This window comes from Bradysia coprophila, unplaced genomic scaffold (assembly GCF_014529535.1).
Source record: "Bradysia coprophila strain Holo2 unplaced genomic scaffold, BU_Bcop_v1 contig_350, whole genome shotgun sequence".
NCBI lineage: Eukaryota > Metazoa > Arthropoda > Insecta > Diptera > Sciaridae > Bradysia > Bradysia coprophila.
In genome coordinates this window covers 506,691-530,239 of record NW_023503608.1, presented here as the reverse complement: position 1 = coordinate 530,239, position 23,549 = coordinate 506,691, and the positions used below count along the sequence as shown (strand labels likewise).

Below are 23,549 nucleotides of genomic sequence, written 5' to 3'. Positions count from 1 at the left end.
AGGAAAACAGATTCTGCAGTGAGGTAAAGACACAGTAGGAAATACTGGAACCAGAGAAAAGGAAATTGTAGGAAATGTTTTTTATTTACCATCATGCAATGACCCTGATGAAGACTCACTTTAAAAAATGATTCTGCCGTTTGAGTCGACGAAACCATGTAAACATTAGCCAATCACATTAAAACCAATAATTCAACGTAATATTGATGGAAAGTGGAAAGCTTTGGACGGATAAATAACATGACTTAAAATGGGGTTTTCATTATATAAAAACCCGACGCGATCTATTTTCGTTAATGTTGTAAATAATTCGTTGAGCAAATATTATTTCGTGTCAAAACCGTAGTATATAGAGACAGAAATGCAAAACGAAAAAAACGGCTCAAATTATGGCATTTTTATGTTAATGTTTTTTTCCACGTATACTCATGCTCGTTGCGTATAATTATAATTTTATTTATTAGTCATTGATCTATTAAATTCCATGAGTGTAATAAAAACACGATTTATCGATAACTCTAGCATGTGATATAGGCATATCGAAACAGAATTATCGCCTCGAAATGATTTTATTTATAAAATTTTCTAATTTCAGGTTTTGACAGCCTTGCTAAAATTAAAACAGCTCGGTTTAATACATGCAGATTTGAAGCCCGAAAATATTATGCTGGTTGATCCGAGTCGTCAACCGTACAGGTATTTATGCTATTTATGTTTTATTCTGTTTTTGTTAACATTTACACAAGAAACACAAAAACAAAACAAAAATTGTTCGGATTGTATGTTATAATGTGTATACTAAATGCTGCAATATACATACTTCAGTTGGCAATAAACATCATAAATAACAAAGTTGCATCAAACATTCAAACACAATAATGTTTCCACTTGCAATTTATTTTATTTCAATTCGTATAAATAAAATTCTGCTATATGCAATGTTGCTTCATCGTTGAACTGCTATAATAGTATGGAACAGAAAAAAATCTCATATTTTTTCGATTTATACTGCCACGTACTACAGTGTAATGAATTGATATAAGGTTATCGAATCAAAATCAATATCTAATCCAATTAATCTTTCATAAAAGATGTAAAGCTTTTTCAATTTCGAACCAAAAAAAAAATGGTGTTTAACTCACCCAATTTCTGTGTTGTATTTAACATCGAATGTAAAATATATACTGGTCTATAGGTGGGACGTTAAGGTTAAACGGATTCATTAGAAATTTTCTTTCTGTGGAGTAGTAACATTTACATTTGGGTCATAAATTGTAAAAAAAAAAGTAATCTACAGAAAAACATCATTTGAATGACATTATACAGACTGAATACAGAATCATTTCTGGTTCACGTGTTAAATAACGCGTATGATTTTAAATCAGAACATTATTTCTGTAATGGTTGTATTTGTATAAATATTCGCCTTTTCAGTCGGTTTAGCCATGGCCACTATGCTATATCCAGTACGACTTTCGTGTTACTGCGAGAATTCATCATTCATAGAAACCATTCCCTCCAACAATAACAATTTCCTTGAGAGTCACGATGATACACGAGTCTTCTAGTCGCTTACCAATTGTTATAATTTGTAAACTCTTTGCGTCTTCCAGAGTAACGGCTGTAAAGCCGTCAACAGTAACGAAGTCTTGAAAGCTAATTAAAATTAATGGGGAATAGAACCCGTGAAAATGTTACATCACTTTCTTATTACAATGGTGCGTAATTACAACTCCAGAGGGAATCGAAAATCCGAATCTCTTTATTTAGATGGCTCAGACTGTATGATTATTCCGACTCGGTTAAGGTCACATTTCAGTGACTCCGAACCACGGCTCAAAGTATGCAACCACTAAATGTGGGCTAGACATATGAACACAAATTCATGGTATTTGGGTTACGTCATACGAGTCATTCAGTGTGTACATTGTTGCAGTAACCAAACACACTGCAATTACCAAAATTATGAAGCTTCAGTGAAGTTCACCTATGCGATATAAACGCTAGAAAGATACAGTGCGGAATTCTCTCGGTTTTCGTCGAAGGCTAGCCACTGAGCTATCCGGTCATTTAATGGATCAATGATCTTAAACGTGACTACTTTTTTCTAACTCTTTTTCTTAAATCATTTTGCTAGAAGCGTCGGAACTCATCATTAATTTAAACCAATCAAAGCACGAAAAAGTGTTGTTACTAGGCAGGAGAAACACGTTAATCCCCCCGATTCCGGGATTTAAATTCAACAGTCGCTCATTTATAATAAAGAAGTTTATTAACCCATTGAAACCAAATGTTCAATTTGACTGATAACAGTATGATATTCAAACAATCTCATAATTCATCTGTTTCCAGGGTAAAAGTGATCGATTTTGGAAGTGCTTCTCATGTTAGCAAAACAGTTTGCAACACCTACTTACAATCACGGTACTATCGGGCCCCAGAAATTATTCTTGGACTACCGTTCTGTGAAGCGATCGATATGTGGTCGTTGGGTTGCGTTGTCGCTGAACTGTTTCTCGGTTGGCCTTTGTATCCGGGATCATCTGAATATGATCAAATACGGTTAGTGTGACACAGATGCATCTAAATACTCATTCACTAATTGAATCGCATCGAAACAGGTACATATCGCAGACACAGGGACTACCAACCGAGCATATGCTCAACAGTGCTAGCAAAACGGCCAAGTTCTTTTACCGAGACGTCGATTCAACATATCCGTTTTGGCGTCTTAAAACGCCCGAAGAGCATGAGGCCGAAACGAACACGAAAAGCAAAGAGGCTCGTAAATATATTTTTAATTGTTTAGACGATATTGGACAGGTGAATGTTCCTACGGATCTGGAGGGTGGACAACTGCTGGCAGAAAAAACAGATAGACGGGAATTTATCGATTTATTGAAACGAATGCTGACCATCGATCAAGAGCGACGAATAACACCAGCGGAAGCATTGAACCATGCCTTTACAACGCTGACGCATTTGGTAGATTATGCACATTGTAACAATGTGAAAGCGTCCGTTCAGATGATGGAAGTGTGCCGTCGCAGCGATTTCCATACGTAAGTCGAATTTACTTCACGCTGAATTGGAGCACCCATCCTCAATCAATTTATTTTGAATTATTTTCAGTGTACAACCAACCTCAACTTTGGTTACAAATTTCGTACCAAATACCACAGAGAACATGACTTTTACGATCAACAACCAACTGTCCAATCAAGTTCAACGTTTAGTTCGTGATCGTCCCACAACGTATGATAATCTATACCAAATATACGGTGGTCGAAATGTCGGTCGACAGTATGCGAATGCCCGTAGCGATCATGCATTCCAGCATCAATTGGTATCGAGCATCCTTTGTCAACCCGGCTATCAGGCGATGCCAAGTCCAACGAAACATGTGGTCGTTGGTGGAACAGCAATGCAGCCGCCACTTCAAGTAAATAATCTTTAATTCTGAGTGTTTATCGATGTTCATTCTAAATAAATTGTAATATTTTTGGAGGTTCCTCCCCAACAGTATGTTAATGTGCCTGTTCCAGTCTCTATGGTGGAACCATCGTCTGGTCAGCGAATGCTTTTAACGAACAGGGTTCAAACGAATGTTGCCTGGCCACAAAGTGGCCGTCAGGTTGCATTAGTGCCGTCGTGGCCACAACAATCAGCTCCTCATTCGCTGATTGTTGACTCAACACCGTTCCTTAGTATGGACGACATCTATACTAAACATCATCTGAGCATACCACGTCATGAACCCAAGAAAGAATCACCAATTCATCACTTAGTGTATGTGTTGACCAGCCTTGCACCGGGACAAGATCGTAATATTAAATTTCTCAATTTTAGTGTGCCGCGTCACGACAAGAAAGAAAACAATCAACTGTCACCGGTCAAAAAACGAGTCAAAGAAAGCTCTCCACCTCATCAGCGTTACAACCGAAGCTATGTATCTCCAAAGTATCACCAGAGTTCAAACCACAATTCATCTCATGGCAACTATTACAATAATTCAAATCATTCGAATTCGAATCAAATGCAACAACACAGTCAAATGCCGACCAACCATCAAAACGATTCGTCAACCAATCATCATCATCACCACAGTAACAATAATAGTAACAACACACACTCAGGCAGCACCCAAACCAATTTGTACTCATCGTCCAACAACAATAATTGCACATCGAACGCAAATCCGTTAAGCCACTCTAGCAGCCACAATAGTATCAAACAGCAACAAACGATCACCATACATGATACACCATCACCAACTGCTGTTATTACAATTTCGGATAGCGAAGATGAATCACCCGATGTTCCTCAGCAAAGTTCTAAAAATTCATCGAACAATAAGGCGCAACGAAACTACGATTCGTCGAATTCGTCATGTCGATCGAATGGATCTAAAAATGGCCACAACCATCAAATTAGTCAAAATCATTTGGTTCATTCAGCATCAACTGGTTCTGTGCAACAGTCGCAACATAATCAACATCAGCAGACGCAGCAGCAACAACAGCAACATCAACAGCAGTCACAGCAACAAGTGAATTACCACAAAAATGAAATGGTGCGCTTTTGTCTTCCTGTTGCCTTTGTTATTGTCTTTACACATTCCATCAATCTTACAGGTGCATCAACAACAGCCACATCATTCCTCACAGCACCACTCCAGCAGCAGCAATGTGTCGAACAGTAACCGACAACGAAAGAACGTCATTTCCTGTGTAACGGTGAATGACAGTGACAATGAGGACCGACGATGTAACAGCCCGAAGCACCACACTCACATCAAATATGAGCCACATGCTGGACAATCGCAAAAGAAGCGCCTTCTAGCTATGGCTCAAAACGAATGTCTACTGGCAACATCTAATCAATTGCACGTGCCGAAACAAGAACCGGCCGAATTGCAATACGACTATCCCCCAGTGGACAAACGTTCATCGTGGGCACTACCCACACATCATAACCATCATAAACGTGATTCGGTACCGTATGTAACGTCGCAACAAGCTCCACCACCAATTGCGCATTCGAAAAACGTCGGTGCCGGTTCATGGGGCACACCGATCTATCGGCAATACCAATCAAATACTCCACTGGGTGGATCGCCCGGAGGTGTATTACAACAAGACATCTATTCCCAACCAGAAGTCATGTATCGGCGTCCGCCGGTTTTCATTTCTCAGGGACCATATCAGAGTTACAATCGTGTTGTGCCACCGCCAGCACATAATGGATCGAGCAGACAGGTTTGTTGACTTTGTCATGCTCAGAACGGTGTGATTGACATTTTTTACATTTTATGTGTGAATTTGTATGCTTTGCAGGTTCTGCCAGCTCATCATCCGTTACCTGCGCATATACAATTTCCAGCGCAATATAGTCAATTTGCACCATTAAGTCCTGGTCAAGTTGCTAGTAAGCATGGTCATTACCCCACTGCAAATTTATGGTTTGGAGGAGAATAGGGGTAAGTTTGCCGACTTCTTTGATAACATTTTACATTTTCTTCCGATGGAAATTGTACCAATGGAACAACTAGATTTTACCTTTCATGTTTCAAAAACGCCAAGCGTCAATCTTGTTCAAGGAGTTGCTCAATATTTGAAGGAAAATCTTTTACTTCGTTTCATTTAACACTAATTTTGCTGTAAAGCTTTATGACGACTAACAGTTTGTAAAAGGTTAAATAAATGGTCGAAACCTAAGCTACACCAGGTCCCGAACGAAATCGTAGTTTCAGAGTAGATGCCTTGATAAACCAAAATTAGAAATAGAGTTGTGTTACCTCTGTCCTAGATCTCATCGGTATTATGAATTTAGTGTACTACGAGCATATAAGTCACCACTTAACAATTCTCATCAAACAAAGAGCGGCGCTTTGCCAGAAGGGAGGGCCGTAATTTTACTCTAGTTGGAATTTCCTATTTCTCCCAGAGGTGAATGCAACGTTTCTCATATGTGCGAGGTGTTATTTGCCGTTTTTCTCCTCGTAAACATCAATTCACCATACCATTTTTGAAAACATAAACAAAGAGGCAGTTCAAGTGATAAAAGACTACACATACCGTCAACGGGCTTTTCGCCTAACTGACTGAATGACATTACCAACGTACAATTACATGTCAGAGAAAGAGACGTTATCGGTACTAAATCCAAGACGCAACCTAATAACCGATTCAATCATATGTCGTTATTGTGAACATCAATCTAGTGAAGTTTGTTGATCCGAGGCGAGGCAGAGGTCAACAATCACACGAAAACGTGACTTTCGGTGTTGTTGGGAACTTTTTATTTTGCCAAGTGTGGGGTTTGCAGGTCGAGCTGAGGACCGAGAATGCAACCACACAAGGTAAATACGAAGTTCCAAACAATTACGTAAGTTATTTTACTCACTAAGCCCCAGGAAAATGAGTTTTTACGCATGTGTTAAGGAAGAAGTGACGCATTTTCCCGATGGCCTAGTGAGTAATAGTACATTACTATGCAAGGGAAGTAAAGTGATATCTCGTATCCAGATGAGAAAAAGTATCCGAGGGCGGCAGCCCGAGGTACTTTTACTCATCGTGATACGAGATATCACTTTATTTTCCGTGTGTAGTACGACGTTTTACTATGCGAGTGATGTAAAGGTTATTGCCTATACATGTAATAGCCTTATTACATGCTCCAGCATAGTAAAATCCATTTCCTTAAAAAGTCCATTAGCTATTTCACTTTACTAAGCAAATCATATGTTGACGTCAAAGAATGCCCTTTTTATCTCACTATGGCGTTAAGTAGACTCTTTCAACCATTAAAATTAACCAGAGTTTTCCATTTCTTATTTTTCACAGTTAATAATACATGCCTTTGACATCAATGGCTAAAAAAGAGCCGACAATGCAGTGATATTGGCATTGCCGCTCGATATAGTTGTCATTTTGGTAAATCAAAAGCATAAGTGACGATAATTAAAGTATCAGCATCATCATCATCATCAGAATAAGATGAAGCAGTTTAAATAATATTTTACTTTTGTTAATCTTCTCTTATCTTTTTTTTTTTTAAACTACTATGGGAAATTTAATAGAAATAGAAAAAAGTTAGTGGATTTAGGGGATTAAAAGTTTCGTTATATTGGAATATTTTATATCAAACCTATATATGAAAAAAAAACGAACTAACTGGAAAATATTGGCCTAAAAAACAAACAGAGAGAAACATTTATTAATTCATGTTTGTATGGTGTTACACTCTCTGCTCGTGTGTAACATTTTAATGATTTTGTTTGTTTTTTTCCGAAAAAAACGGAAGCGAACATTTTCTTTTGAACACACAGAAACGAAACGTATAAATTGGCTTAAAAATGACGAACTTCGATTTTTCGAACGGATTAATCTAACCACAGAACAATTTGTACACAGAAAGTTTGAGGAGCAGGAACATTTATACGTTTCGAACGCAGATCGTGAAACAAAAAAAATGAACGTAATTTGATTTATATATTTTCTTCCAAAAATTTTGATTCATTCGCCAAATGGTAGTATGACCACTGGCTACCGGAACAAGAAATAAAAATTTTTCCCCGATTTTTTAATCATAAATTTGATTGAATTTTAAGTAAAAGTTGGACGACTTTTCGTGTTCATAATTTTTCTTTTTAAAATGATTCTAATTAACTTTCGTTGATGAACGATCTAGTTTTACCCGCTTGGTTATTTTGTGAAAATCGAACGCATGTTTTTTGATATAATAAAAAGTATTTCCCTCCATACTCACACTTCATGGTGACGATGGAGGGTTCATAAGAATTGAATAAATTTAATATTTTATTGTTTAATATTTTATGCAAAATGTTTCGATTGAGTGGTTTAATTAGGCACGGACAGACAAATTTAGTAGTCGTGTCACAGTTTTTTTTATATTAGTTTTTTTTGCTTAACAATTAAGGGAATGTTACAAAATTTTATGGGGAATTATATAGACTAAGTTACCTTACGTACGTACGTCAAATAAGTGATTTTGTATATAAAATAAAAATAATAAATTTAGAATCTAACGATTTATAGATGTTTGCACCGCCACTCAATAATATAAAATTAACAGAAAATAAATTTAAAAAAAAACCGAAGAAAAACAAAATGAAATTTTTATATATATATTGCCTTATCAATTGCATTAAAGTGAGATATGAAAGATAAATAACAAAAATGTTTTTTTTTCGTTTTTTTCTTTTCTTTGATAAATAAAAGAGTGATCAACCAGAGATTTTTCATTTATAATTTTTTTGTTTTCTACTTATCAGGAATTTGTACATATGATTTCAATTTTTCTTTTTGTATAGAATTAATGGTTTTTTTAAAAAGCATATATGGAAATTCTAATGAAAATTAAAAATTAAGAAAAATTATTATTCTGATTAGATGTTTAGATTTAGTGATATAAAAAACAAAAAAACAAATTTAACGAAATTATTATTATTATTATTGGTGGACCGGATCACATTCTTGTAATTTGTAAAATATTATTCTATGTGAATGAATGAAAAGAACGAAATTATTTTCTTTTCAGGAATTATTCGACAAGATGCACATGATCATGATCATTTATCTAATGCATCTTTGGTCAGGTTAGTTGTATTGCCAATTGGGTACAAGATTTCTGTTATCAAAAATTCTCTTAATTACCCAATTAACTACGTATACCAATTCCTATATTAATTGTTTGCTCTTATGTTAACTCCAGAGCCTATTTTTGGGGATTTAATGCTTAAAAATACCTAAATTTCTGAATTAAGCATTTTTTAAAGAATTTTATGGAAATTTGAGGAATTAAATTCGTAAAAATAGGCCCTGATTAACTCAATTCCCGAGAGTACTGATAAATGTAACAGATGTCAGGTAATTTTATTCGGGTAAATTGATACGCCCAGATAATATTTTTTGTAAGGGTAAAGGCTCAGGGCTGTTAAATTTATGTCATTTTTGACTGGAATCGAGGTATTGACAATTTATATTACGCTACTCATACTCATGGACGGTTCACAAGTTTTATCGTGACAAAAAAAGTCACATGCTAAACGGGCCATAAATTAAGGTCACATGGTAGGACAAAGTACCTAGGATTATATAGAAGACCTTTCATGTTTATCCCAGTGGCGTGACATATACAGCTTCTCTTTAACTGTTGGCAAATAACACACCTTCGGTGGTGGCATCGGTATTTTATTTATGTTTTCTACAAAAAAATTTCTCAACTCTTAAATTCATAAATTGAAAAATTTAGAAATTTTTAGGAATTAAAGAAAAGTACTTTTGAATTTTAGTGATGATTGTCCTATAAATAGGTCTTGTTTTGATGTCATTGAACTCCGCAATTCTTTCTGAATTCCTTTAAATTTCTCAAATTATATATTCGAGAGAGTTACCGATGTTAAAAATGAATTTAAGAAGTACACCGAGTGCACTTTTGGTTTACCACAGTGTTGTCTATGGAAATTTCACAAAGAGCCTATTTTGGACATAAACTCAGGTTGTTAGTAGTATATCGTCTAGAAAAAAGAACAAAATTTACAGATTCACAAGAATGTCCCGACCGCTGGTTTATTATATTGTAGGGACCTTACTCACATCTAACTAAACATTTTAATCGCATTGTTGTCAAAAGAAAAATGAGAATAACTGAAAGAAATATGATAAAATTAAACAGAAATGAAACAAAAAATAAAAATCCTAATTATTATATGATAAATAATAGCGAGTGGTTATTACTTAGATAATGTTTTTTTTTTCGATTATTTTATTTAAACTATTATACTTATTAATATACAAAAAGTGAAAAAGAAAATGAATTCAACACAATTGTGAAATGTAAATAAAAATTAAATTTAAACAACAACACAAATATGAAAAATTATATATATAACAGAAGGGAGAAATGATGGAAAATATAAAAAATTAGAAATTAATGTAAATTAATTAGAAATAAAAATTTAAAAGAAAATACAAATTAAACTAAAAAATGACACACAAGAAGAAAAACAAGATTATATATTGACAAAATATTTTTGCATATTTTTTATACTTTAACATAAATATATAAATAAACAATTTTAGTGGGGATATAAATACCTATAGAGTGCAGCAAAATTTAAAAAAAAACTGAAAATAAATGAAAAATAATAGAAAATTTAAACGAAAGAATTTTGTTCAATGAAAATTTATTGTGGGTGTAGAGGAGACGCGACGGGGAAAAGATTTTAAAAATGGAAATATGTTTTGTGAAAATTAGATATTTTTGTATACAAAAAAAATCATCAATCTATAGATATGGTTTCGGGCTAGAAATTACAGAAAGTTCGGACTTTGTCATTTTTTCTTTTTACATCAATTCGGTTTTCAAACGAAATCAACTTAATTTAACAGCTCAGAGCTGAGGACTGGCTCTTTATCGGGCTTTACTTACAAATTTTACAAATTTTATCAAAAAACAAATTCGAAACCAGAATTTCATATGATTTGAGTTGACATCTCAGATCCGACATTGTTCATCTTAAAATGAGCAGCAATATCGTTCATCCCAAAATAGAAGAGCTCGCAAAATCTTTATTGTAGGACTTATAATTCCTGGTATTGAAAAGAAGAATCTGATACATACGTTGTAAATTCGGCTTTTGTTAATCAGTTGTATTTGTAAGTAATTGTCGAAAATACTTTAGGGAAAACAATTTGACGTCATAATTCATTCCACACACTTTCTGTGCGTACCATTCAACGTATGAGTGCGAAGAAACAGATATTACCAAAGTATGGGTATGTCGTTTCTTCACAGTCATAAGTTGAGTGCGAGTGTAGCTTCTTCTGTGAATTATTTGATAGGGTCCTGTTGTTCTCTCATATTTACGTTATTTTCGGGGACATATTTTTAGTTTTAGTAGTAGTCGCTTTTCTCTGCTCGTACTGCATCATTTCCACCTCGTGTTTTAAATTCCTTCTTTCTTACTCACTATTTCCATCTGCAACTTTTGACTTAGATTCTATGGTTACACCAAAAGAGTTAGTGTGAAGCTAATTCAAAATACTTAGCTCATTCGAACATAGAATCCTAATTAAACGAACGGACTGGCTAGTTTTTAGTGTGCTAATTTCTATTTCAAAAGCAAAGACTGAACAAACAAAAAAACAAATATTCTGTATCTTGTAAGGTTTCGTATTCTTTTGTCAACAATGTGCGTGTGAGTGTATATTATGCGCAATTTCAATTGAAACCGAATCATAAATTGTCCATTTAATTACGATTTACACATTTCGGAATGGAAATGACATAATTAATTAAATTGTTGAATATAGGAAACGAGAGTCTCTCGTCGAGAGGGGGGAGATAGAACATTTAATTTAGCTATTTAGTTTTGGGTATATTACCATTTTGTTCAGCTCTACATAATTTAGTCAATAGAGTGGGTTCCAAACTATTGTTTAGTATATTGGGATGTTGGAAGCTCTAGGAAATCAATAACTTCAACGATACTTACACTTTACATTGATTCCTTATATCAATGATTTTTTACACGATCCGAACGCAGGTCCACACTTTCCTATTTTGTACTATGTGATCATGTTTAGGTATTAGAGAACAGAAAGAAAAACAAAAATGATTATTTCAACATTAGTGACGCCTTGCATAATTGTGTTAATTCTTTTTCGCATAATTCAGCAGCAGAGTTTTTCACCGATGTTTTCAAGTATACAAACAACAGTTTTCTCACCACTACTGAGTCAGTAGTACTTACAGTTCAAACGAAAAACCATTCTATCATTTGACAGTCATGGACCAGTGCTGCCGTGTTATCAATTTATTATTTTTATTAGTCCCCTTTGCTACACACATCCATAGGTATTTCACAAGTTGCAAAATATAAATGATTGGACTAATGAATATCAGATTGATAACACGATGGCATGTTTCAGTGATCATAACTGTAACCTTAACAAAACTAAATAAAATTTAAAATGATAAAGTCCAAACACCAACGGCAACAATTATAATTTCAATAGGGGAAAAAAATTCAAAAAAAAAAAAATTGGTCTTTCAATGTTGCATCTTAAGCGCTTTTTACTGTAAACAAAATGAAAATTTAAGCATAATTTGTGGGTGGGTGTAGACTTATTAAAATTAACGAATATATAAACAAATAAAAAAAAAATATTTATTAAACGACTAACACTACAACAAGATATAAAAAAAATGATAAAAACTAAATAGAGACTGTACTTTAAAAAAGGATAAAGAAAATAAATAAGAAGACGAAGATGATGGAGAAGAAAATTAATAAGGTTTAATCAAATTAATTGTATAGTTATGATATATTTACTTTGTTAACGTCAGTAATGTCTGTAGCCTTTAGACGATATTTGTGTGTATTTTACAACATAAAAAACAATTTTTTCTTTTTCTTTTTTCATCGTTAATATTATTTGCTTAACTTAAACAACTTATGAAAATCAAAACTACATAAAATAATTGAAACATAAAAACGAGCATAGCAATTTATCAATAACGAGAGATGCATAACGCACGATAATACAATATAATAAATTGAATAAATTGTTGGCATTATTGATTTTTTATTCTTTATTTTTACATGATAATTTTACCTAATACAAATATAATCTATAATTAAAATAATCAATTTTTTGGTTTAAGATTTTATTTTTGATTAATTGGATCGTTTATTTAAACTTATACTTAATACTACTATGTTGTTCGTGCACTATAAAAATATTGTTTATAAAAGAAACACATAATCATTACTCTTTCTCAATATTTTTAGCCTTCATTTGATAGTCTTACATAAATGGATAGAATTTCACTATCAATTTTGATATGAATGAACAGTTTGTAGAGCTCGGAACGGGAACAAGGTCCTGAAATTACCTTAATCTGGATATATGATCAATTCTCACCTGTCGCTTGACTATTGGCTATTCTATAATAATCAGAACATGTTTGTTTTAAAAAATTGTTCGGAAATTAGGTGTATAGCGGTAAACTGACCTGACAGAATTGAATGACCTTCAGGTCTAACTGATTGTTGACCGTAGTTGATCTCGGTCGACCTAATACCTAGCTTTTAACACTTATAGTCTTGCGTAAGGCAATATCAAAAAAATGTTCCGTAACGATTTCGTTTTCCAATCCATTTTCTCTTTTAACGATATAAAATATTCTAGATTGCAGATAGTCTCGTCAGCTATTTAATTTCTCCAGCATCGGTTACGTCAAGCATCATTGTTTCGCTTCCATATTTCAGGTTATTTAACGATTCATTCGGAATTTCCGAATTGTAAAATAGATTGAAACAATTTAATCAAACTCGTAAGCATTAAAGCAAGGTTTCCATATTTTAATAACGATCAATCAATGTCCATGTACTGCAGAACTTTAGCAAGGGTGCTTGGACATACGATTTCTTTTTCTTGTGGTTTGGGAAAATAGAATTTAAAAAAAAATTAATAATTGATTGTTGGGAAACACTTTCCTCACCAAACTCAAAATGAACATAACAAAAATCGTTTCTAAAAAAATTTTGTTTTTTGTTTTTATTATAAACTGAATGGAGGGATAAAGTTTTAGGTTATAAAAATTAAAAACACAGAAAAAACTATATTTAAAAATATTTTTATAAATTAGTCAACAAGGAAACAAAAAACAAAATGAAAATTATAAAGAAATTAAACTTAAAAAAGGGTACGTTATTAATATTAATCAACAAATTAATTTAAATTAAAAAAGAAGAAGAAAACCACGTGAATTAACAATATAATATAATTAAAAGAATGAAAAATATTATTTAGATGAAACAAAATATGGATTTTATGTAAATTTTATAAAGTGAAAAAAAAAACCAACAAAAAGCTATTATTCAGCGCTAAAAATTATATTAATAAACAAAAAATAATTAGAAAATGTAAATAATGACTTTAAAAACTAAAAAAAGGGGGAAAGATAGAAATAAAGAACTAAAAGTTATGATGATAACAAAAAAAAGTAGACAAGAATAATTAGGAAACCTACGAAAAAAAGGAAATTATGAGAAATCTTGAAATATATTTTTTCAATTATTAAAGGCAAGTTGATCACAAAACATTTTTTAATTTAGAATCAAAATCTGTTTTTCTTCTCTCTCTTATTTTTCATCTAATTATTTTGTCAAATAATTCTTTCCTTTTTAATTAACAATATATTAAATATTATATAAATATTACGTATATAATTTACACATAAATAAAATTAATGAAAAAAAAAGAATTATCTAACAAATGAAAATTATATATTTATGTAAACTCTTACTACTATTATTATTGGTGAATGATTTATTTGTAACCACAAATTTGACTATAATTTTCCTTCTCTTTGAGTTAAAAAAGATTGTCAATATATAAAAATTAAAAAATAAAATAAAACAAAAACAAAACTTATAGTGTGAAATGCGACGAGACATGCAATTTAAAATGATTTTGTTTTGTTCTCAAGTGACGAAAAGTAAAATTTTTGTTTTCTTTATATTAAGAGGAAGCGTTGTATGTAAATCGGTGATAAATTCGTTTTTATATGGAAATTATGGGTAAATTCATTTACTGAAATTTACCGAAATTCACTTAAAATTTAGAGAAATTTAGTAATTTTGGTAGATTCCAATAAATCCGATAAACTAATTTACCAATAATATTCTCTGTGTTGTTAAAGGCACACGATATATATTGTCACGTGCCAATTACAAATCGTAATGCCTAAAGATACATTTATCACTCGTTTGTAATAACTATTCTATTCGTACACAAAAAACTCTGATAAATATTTAGAAAAATATTAAAATATGATTTTATTATCGGGTCTGATGTAATTGTTTTTTTTTTTACCTTATCCATGCTCACATTATAAAAATAAACGAAGAAAAAAAGTCCAATATTGTAAATTTAACAACAACAACAAAAAATACCACTGATTAAAAATAATAACAAAAAATGAAAGGAAGAAAGAGTAAAGTGAATACAAAAAAAAATTATAATCAACATTTATACACATAAAAATAAATTTAAAAACAAAAGAAGTAAAATTATTAAACAACAACAAAAAAATATTAAAATGAATAAACAAAAAACTTAAAATTATATATATAAAAGAAATTAACATAAACAATATCTTTGTACCTTTTCTGGTGTTTTTAGGATTTTAAATAATAATACAAACATAATGGCTGTTTTATATCATATATATTATTACTAAAAAAAATAGCAAATAAATAAAAATGCTGTGTCCAACAGATAAGCAATTTAATTCAATTGTTTTTTTTCTTCAACCCCGTCGATGACGTTAAGTCTGCGACAATCGCATAAATTGAGACAGGAGATCAATCTATTAGAAACTGTAAGCGGAACCCAACAAAATCTTTATATCGGTTAATTCGTCTGTGTAAAATTTGCACATGTCGATTGCTTATTTTTATCATGTATGTCGACAACATAGCTGTTTTTGATTAAAGGAAAGGCTAAAATTAGTTGACCGCACATTTCACCAATGATTGACTACACTATGATCCACCTATTACTGAAACTTACCGAAATTTACCAAAACCTTACTGAATTTATCAAAATTCTACTGAATTTACCGATACAATTTACCGAAAAACTGTATCGTTAAATTTCGGAAATTTGCAGTAATTTCAGTAAATCCACCACATATCGCACCTTTTTGATATTGTTTACCGGATCCGTCGGATTATATCTGATATTGGAAACCTCGGATGGCCTTTAGAGGCGCTACAACGTTTTCCAGTACTTCATTCTTTTCTGGTGATACAACTTCATTCTGATAAGATATCCATGAAATGTCATAGCAGTGAAGTTGGTTAACAAAAATTAGAGCGCTGAAATTAGTAATTTTATAACGAATTGTAAATACTAGAAATGTAATAGAATTACACAATGCATTACATTTGAACTTTAGTTTCCAAGCATCATTTCCCTATGTTTTAAAGCAAAAAAGTTAAAGTAGAGCGAGACTCTGATTTACGGCTGAAGGTAGTTGCTACTCATCAGTATAGCGTTCATGTCTACTTTACGCTCTATTTTCTAACTTCACTCTGGTAAATATCCTTTCAATGTCAAAGTAGTGAAGTTGGTTCACAAAAAATAGAGTGCTGAAATTAGCAATTTTATGACGAAATATACATACTAGAAATGTAATAGTATTATACGAAAATCTATTACATTTGAGCTCTACCGCATTTTGTCTATAGCATATTCAAATTGATTTCATACTTCTAGAGAAACGCCACGCTTTTTACATAAGTATATTTTATGTCGAAGTGTCTGGGGGGTGAGAAACGCTATATGTGAGACACGAACTAACAACCTTCAACTTGCCGGGCTGATGCACTAACCAATTAATATCTTATTGTTTAGTGATGCATAACTATACTTATGTCTGAGTGAGTACGAAGCCGAAATTGGTAATAATTTCCAAGGTTCTGAAAGAACCAGGTTAAGACACCCACGAAGGCGGGTGACACCGAAATCGATAAACGCACTCAGTATAGATTGTGTGTGAAACCAACTTAACACATTGAAATTAATTGCGGCTTTCCAACTTTCGGCACCCTAAACTTTACTTGAATAGTCGAGGAATGCCTCCAAATAAATTTCTAAAAATCCAAAACTGAATTCTAGATTTTTAGCAATTTATTTGGAGGCATTCTACGACTATTTAAGTAAAGTCCAGGGTGCCGAAAGTTGGTAAGCCGCAATTAATTTCAATGTGAAGAATAGTACATTTCGTACCTAGGACTAAAAGTCTTTTTTAGCGTGTGAGAAGTTTCCAGACAGAACCGAAGGCGAGGTCTGGAATCGAATACGCTAAAAAAGACTTTTAGTCCGTGGTACGAATAGTATTTTTCATATTGGACGGAGCAAAAGTGGAACACCGCCATTATTTAAGAAAAAGTGAACCTACACATTTGTTTAATGCCATTTTTTTCGGCAGCGCTGATGCTGTGTCATTATCTATTTATTAAGTTCTGTCATCGGTGGCATTCATATTGGTTACGTCTGTGTAACATTTGAGTGTTTATAATCAGCGTTTTGTCGAAAGTATATCCACCGAGGAGTGTTTTTGCGAGTAACGTTTTGTTTAAACGTGTGGACGATGTCTCCACTACCACTAGAGGGTTTGCAAGGTCCAGCCGGTTATTTGCCGTCTGGACAGGAAGGCCCCAGAGGTGGTTCTATATCACTGTCGATGCTCATAGACTTCATCATACAACGAACGTATCACGACTTAACCGTGTTGGCCGAATTGTACGAATTTTTTTATGAAAAACAAACTCCCCGGTTCTACTAACATTTGACATGTTTTCCCTTCATCCGATAGACTTCCACGAAAAACAGACATGGAACGCAAAATTGAAATCTACAATTTCTCTGCGCGGACGAGACAGCTTTTCATCAGACTTTTGGCATTAGTTAAATGGGCAAATTCGGCGTCCAAAGTGGATAAATCTGCTGTAAATTTGAAACCAAATGTCTGCAATGTACGTCTATTCAATTCGATGATTATCGTTTCAGCATATCATGAACTTTTTGGACAAACAATCAATGTTGTTTGTTGACACCGCCGACATGTTGGCACGAATGGCTCGAGAAACTTTAGTTCACGCTCGGCTACCTAATTTTCACATTCCGGCTGCTATTGAAATATTAACAACCGGAACTTATTCGCGATTACCAGCCTGCATTCGGTACGAGAAATCTGATTAACTTTCCGACCCGGATTTTTTCACATTTTTCTTGATTTTTTTTCCAGCGAGAAGATCGTTCCACCTGATCCGATAACACCAAGTGAGAAAAAGCAGACTCTTCTTCGGTTGAATCAGGTCATTCAACATCGTTTAGTAACTGGAAACCTAATGCCACAAATGAGAAAGTTCAAGGTATTCATTGTCATTTCCGTCACGATCGGCTTTTTCTGACTCATTTTCATCATTCCAGATTGATTGCGGTCGAGTCACTTTTCATGTGGAACACGAATTCGAGGTGTCTTTAACGGTTATGGGCGATGGACCAAATGTACCGTGGCGTCTGCTTGAAATAGAAATTCTTGTAGAAGATAAAGAAACTGGAGGTAGGCATACACTTTGACCACCATGGAAATTCACTTGCTTATTTCGCACATGATTATTTTAGACGGAAAAGCATTGGTGCACACCCAACAAGTTCTTTACATTCATCAAGTCATTCAGGCTCGAATTGTAGACAACCAAAATGCATTGGCCGAAGTCTACAACTGTCTGCATCACTTCTGTCAATCGCTTCAACTGGAAGTCCTGTATACTCAAACGCTTCGCTTGATCAACGATCGACTCGATGAAAACATTCACGTCGACGAATATAAACCGGGGGCAAAGTTAACCGTTTCGTACTGGAGAGAATTGACGAGCAAAGATCCAAAATCCGAACTTGGATACAAATTAACCGTTCAGACCGATCCAAATGATAAGGCTCGACCGTTAGCTGTTCTCCATTTACCTTCAATTGGAAACAAGGAATCTTCGGAGGTAGCTGATAGAGCCGTACGGTCCGATTTGTTGTCAATGGAACGGCTTCTTGTTCACACAGTTTATATTCGATCATTGTCACGTCTCAATGACATCAAAGTAGAATTTCAAACGTTCTTGAAAGATGTTGAATGTACGTGTCCTAAGCTGATGCTATGCTGAATTTACCACCGATTTTCATACATTTTAGATCATCTACAAGGAACACCGGCTATCTTAACCGTTCCCGTGTTGAATCCATGTCTACGAGCCGAACAGATTCATATTACCGTCGACACACATACGGGAATGTTACGGTGTCATGTCCCGAAGCATTTGGAATGTCCCATCACACCGGAACTGCAGACAGCTTTGAATGGGGATCTAACGAAATTGCCACATCTGGTGTCGGAGCTTAGGTATTGGGTGACGCAAAGACGTTGCGAAAAAACTCTTCAACATCTACCTGCAACACCGCATGAGCGCCTACCGCTTTTGCACACTGTCGACCATCCAATGACGAAAATTGGTCGCCATAAAATTTTCGTTAAACTTCATCGTCATCCAACTGTTATTTTGGTACGGTGTGCTAAAGCGATGCTAAAGACGACTTTCGGATACATTTATCTCCCCTTTTGCAGATTGTGGAAATAAAGGAACGACCGACCAATGTTTGCGAAATGGATTACACATTTTATCTGGCTTTGGTCAAACCTTCATCGATCGACGACAATCCCAACGATGATGCAATCGAGTCCGATATTCCGAAAATGTACTTTAGAGTACAAAATCTTATCGAGTTTGATACGTTCGCTGTTACTCATGGCCCGGGCACATATGTTGATGGTATGTGATCACAAGTTTCGGCAGTGAGTAAGGACCTGCAATTATCTATCCATTTCTTTGCAGAATGCCCATTGAACAAACGAAAATCTTCTGGTTTGGATACTGGTCCGTCAGCTAAACAGCAGAAAACGATATACCCAGCGTATTTCATACCCGAACTAGCTCACGTCGTTGCAATGTGTGACGAAAAACTACCGTTTGTCTGCCTGGCCCAAGAGCTTTGTCGCCAAAATATTCCACATTCTGGTTTGCAAGTTGAGGCTAATGCGACGTCATTGGTGTTAAAATTGTTGTCACTTCCTCAACCCGATCAATCGTCAACCGATTCGAGCAAGGTAAATTTCCGTACCATCTTAAGTCTAAACATTCTGTTCACTTTCTCCTATTTAAAGATGAGCTCCAGTCCGGTCATCGGTAAGGCTGTGTGGAATGCTTTAATGAAACGGTTGCTATCGGTGGCTATTCGCTCGCAAATCAACAAAAACAATCATTCGAGACTATGGACCATCGAGTTGGTGTTTTTCGGCACGCCGCTACAGAGTACCCATCATCGTGAGCAAGGATTGCGCCGGACTGTCTATTATCAATACGATTTGGTGTCGTCGGATATGGTGAACAAGACAATCAATTCGCTGCTGAGTGACTGGTCGAAAATTGTTTACTTGTACAGCATTGTCCATGAGTTTGCTGAACAGTACAAAAATGGTAGATTTTTAAATGATCGATATGCGATTCAAAGTGACCGGACACTCAGCTTGTGTTTCTTTTGCAGAAAAATACAATCTACAGAATCTGGTGACGGTCAAGTCGTACAATTACAATAATTTGTTGTTAGGTTATGGGCCCAATAAGGAAGTGACTGTGAACATATTTTGGTGTACAGAGGCTATGGAATTCAAAATGGTATAAATTAGACCTTTACCTTATCAGCTATTTGTGTTATACGAGCGCTAACTTTTATTTTACCTTGACAGGTCTTCACCGGTGGTAATTCGGCTATAAACGCACATTCAATGATGCGTGAACAGCTTCAATCTCATTTGAATCGACACTACAGTTTGTCACAGATTGTGCACATTTTGCACGAAACGTATCAACCGTTAAGCTCGATAGCAAAACTGCCAATCATACCGCAACTCGGAATTCCCGTAAGTTATCTAATGACTCAAAGAATTTTTGACTTTGACATCAACTTCTTACTAAACTTTCTTACAGAGACCTCAAGTACCGGTCATGTCATTTTGCATTATACCACAATCGCCAACTCTCCTACGAATTGCCTACCAAGCAATGTATTGCCTAGAAATTCGACTACGAGGCGGAGGATTGGTTTCGATTCGTGATGGAGCCTACAGTCGCTTTGATCGCAGCAATGTTGTTGATGAATTCTATCCCACCCAAGGACTCAAAGGATTTTTATCGAAATACGTTGACGAGTCTGCTGTTTATCGTCGTCGTTCACAGTCGGAAGATGATAATCCACCATCACCCATTGCCATGGAAGAGACACAAGGTGGTCCAGCTTCTGTCGGTGGTTCATCGCCATTCTTAGGCGGTAGTTTACGTGCACCGCAAAGTCCTCGCGATGGAGGATTGCGTTTTGCACCGCCAATTACTCCACCAACGAGCTCAAATCCACACACACCAGCAAGCCCACACCCAATAAATCAAGTAATGTGACTGCATAGAGTAAACGACTTGTTCCTCGAATGATTTCCATTTTTCGCTTCAGAACCATCCAAACTTTGGAATGACATCACCACCGGCTTCGCATATGCCGCATCCATCACCAAGTGCTGGGATAATGCCGTCGTCTCCGCTAAATCCTAGTCCAATGGCACATTCACCAGGACCAAATATGCAGTACATGCCCCACACGGAAAATAACAGCCCGTTCGGTGCATTATCACCAGCAGCTGCTGCGTCAAATTGGCCAGGATCTCCAAGTATGCCAAGACCATCACCACGTCCAGGGCAAAGTCCTGATCATAAATCTCAGTCGCAACGTAATATTGAAACGTTCATTGAAAAACGGAGACATTTTTCAAATTGTTCTTCATTCACAGCTATAACACCGCACGTCTCAAGAGTGTTGCCGGCACGATCGTGGGCAGGAGCGGTTCCGACTTTATTGACACACGAAGCACTCGATTCTCTTTGTCGTCCTACACCAAATCCACAAGCAGAAATTCCAGGTCCAGAGCAGTGTCCATTGGAAAGATTCTTGGGTTGTGTGTACATGCGACGCCAATTACAACGCTTCATTTCGTCGGAGGAATACGTAAGTAACAATCATATTCAATCGTATCGTGCTCACAAATACTTCGTTCGTCTCAATAGTTACAAGCGATTCCGGCAACTGAACCGGGCGTCGTACTTTTTAAAGTCGATTGTCTTCAGTGTCAAGTGTTCTTGGATCCCACGCACATGCAATCTCTACACTTAAAAGTCACCCAAGTTCCACCGAATGTTCCTGAAGGTAAACCACCATACCAATGGAGCATGGATGACTTGCAGATAATCGAAAAATTCTTTGAGTCCCGTGTATCGGCGCCACCCTACAGACCGAACGCATTGTGTGGATTTGCCAGAATGTTAAATGTTCCGTCGCAAGTGTTGAAAGACTTCATTCAGGTGAGTGTGCGCATGCACGACTAATCGCGAAACGTTGTACAACCTGAATATTTCCAGATAATTCGTGTCGAATTGATGCCGGATATTTTACAAGGTTTGAAGTGGCACGTTATGTTCTGTCTGCGAGTTCCACCGTCAGCTGCTCCCATTGTACCTGTTGGTAATCCAGCGATTCACATTGTCCGCTTGAAAATCTTATTTTTCGTGAGCAATTTAATTATTTCACCGGAGGTCCTTCATCTAATCAAATACCATTTTTACAGCTACAAATCACTCGAATTCCATATCTACCGGGAATGGATTGGAAAGATTCAGTGTCGCTGGTGTTACCCATGGTATATGATGTCAGTTCGAATATAACACAAATTGCTGAACGCCGAGATCCCGTTCAGTCGATAGCCACAAGTGCGGCCAGTCACCAGTTACGACGCTTTGCCGAATATCCATCTCATCATGGCGAATGTTCATTGTTTCCGGCCGTACGTGACCTAATTGTAAACCTAACTTTGCCGAATGAACAACAACCGAATCCCAATCAAGTAAGACTGTTGCCGATGGGTTTTCTTATCCAATTGCAATTTCTCGTTGGCCACGTTCTTCAATTCACTTTTCATTTTCAGATAATACCTTCACCAGCTGGTGCTGTTGGCACTTGTCCGAGTCCAATGATGCATTCACCAATGCAAGGTGTTCAGGGCGCACCGCAAGGCTACGGTATGGGAGCCAATCAGGGTCCGAATTAGGCGTTAGGAATCAGAATAGGATATGTCAATAATCTTAAGGTTTCATAATAAATCAAATTTATTCGATTAATATGGTCGCATCAATCAATCAAAAGGGACAATTTTCTAAGAGTGACGGAAGAGTCTAAAAAGTTTTTCCAATTGAATAAACGATTTGCGTATAGAACAAAAAAAATATTTTTGTGGTCATCGAATACTTCAGTGCTTCAGTCGCTACGATTTTATTCGATTAAGAAAAGTTTCCACGAAAGAAATCGAAATTGCAGTTCGAAATTGGTCCAACTGAAGGACGGGGATCTTTTGCATATTTTTTTTGACTAAAAAATGTTTATTTTTGCATACAATTTCTGACATTACATATGGAAGTACGGATACAGAAGGTACCTAAGGTAAGATGGTGTCTCTAAATTTTTGGTAAAATGGTTTGACTATTGTCGGGACTCGGGAACTAATCACCGACATGTAACAGTAACCGAAACACCTATTGTTCTTTCTTCGTTTTTATATTTTTATCGAATGAAAAACAATAGGTGTAGTGCATGTTCGGTGACTGGTGCCGCCATACTATTTTATCAAAATATTTTTAACACATTTGTCGATAAAATTATAATTTTCAGAAGAATTAAACTTCGAAGTACTAGACTTGACATTTACGTACACCAACACACCTATTTCGCACCGAATTGTTTCGCTAGCACTTCGAAAGACTTACTTAAATTCATTGATACCTACACTTGTCTCTGACA

General features: G+C 35.2%; 2 protein-coding genes across 7 annotated transcripts in view; both read left to right on the top strand.

Annotated features, from left to right (window-relative positions):
• Nucleotides 1–13,477, top strand: part of LOC119079937 (homeodomain-interacting protein kinase 2) — a 31,707-nt gene extending 18,230 nt beyond the window's left edge. For 4 of the 5 annotated variants that reach the window (XM_037188043.1, XM_037188042.1, XM_037188041.1 and 1 more), the window contains exons 5-13: nt 596–696; nt 2,353–2,562; nt 2,622–3,062; nt 3,133–3,442; nt 3,509–3,789; nt 3,850–4,573; nt 4,635–5,258; nt 5,337–5,479; nt 6,846–13,477. In XM_037188043.1, coding sequence (XP_037043938.1) covers nt 596–696; nt 2,353–2,562; nt 2,622–3,062; nt 3,133–3,442; nt 3,509–3,789; nt 3,850–4,573; nt 4,635–5,258; nt 5,337–5,477 — 2,832 coding nt within the window. In that variant the 3' untranslated portion in view covers nt 5,478–5,479; nt 6,846–13,477. The remainder of the gene's footprint in view (nt 1–595; nt 697–2,352; nt 2,563–2,621; nt 3,063–3,132; nt 3,443–3,508; nt 3,790–3,849; nt 4,574–4,634; nt 5,259–5,336; nt 5,480–6,845) is intronic. The other variant, XM_037188045.1, reaches the window with a different exon arrangement.
• A 3,579-nt stretch (nt 13,478–17,056) lies between these two features.
• Nucleotides 17,057–22,873, top strand: LOC119079935 (mediator of RNA polymerase II transcription subunit 14). 2 transcript variants are annotated; one of them, XM_037188037.1, is made up of 18 exons: nt 17,057–17,345; nt 17,419–17,551; nt 17,613–17,785; nt 17,851–17,977; nt 18,036–18,168; nt 18,231–18,734; nt 18,792–19,159; nt 19,222–19,426; nt 19,490–19,761; nt 19,819–20,131; nt 20,199–20,329; nt 20,401–20,574; nt 20,642–21,097; nt 21,159–21,707; nt 21,767–22,060; nt 22,118–22,264; nt 22,324–22,599; nt 22,681–22,873. In XM_037188037.1, exons 1-18 carry the CDS (start codon nt 17,194–17,196, stop codon nt 22,801–22,803), a joined length of 4,530 nt encoding a protein of 1,509 aa, XP_037043932.1. In that variant the 5' UTR covers nt 17,057–17,193; the 3' UTR covers nt 22,804–22,873. The 2 variants fall into 2 exon arrangements, with proteins under 2 accessions (XP_037043932.1, XP_037043934.1); XM_037188039.1 differs by having other exon boundaries at nt 19,490–20,131; nt 21,159–21,432; nt 21,493–21,707.
• The last annotated feature ends 676 nt before the right edge of the window (nt 22,874–23,549 follow it).

Bases quoted from the DNA above. Each gene is read 5' to 3' on its own strand.
- LOC119079935 (XM_037188037.1), top strand. From the start codon at position 17,194: ATGTCTCCACTACCACTAGAGGGTTTGCAAGGTCCAGCCGGTTATTTG. The intron at 20,330-20,400 runs GTATAAATTAGA...TTACCTTGACAG, and splicing joins AGGCTATGGAATTCAAAATG to GTCTTCACCGGTGGTAATTC. The intron at 21,708-21,766 runs GTAAGTAACAAT...TCGTCTCAATAG, and splicing joins TCATTTCGTCGGAGGAATAC to TTACAAGCGATTCCGGCAAC.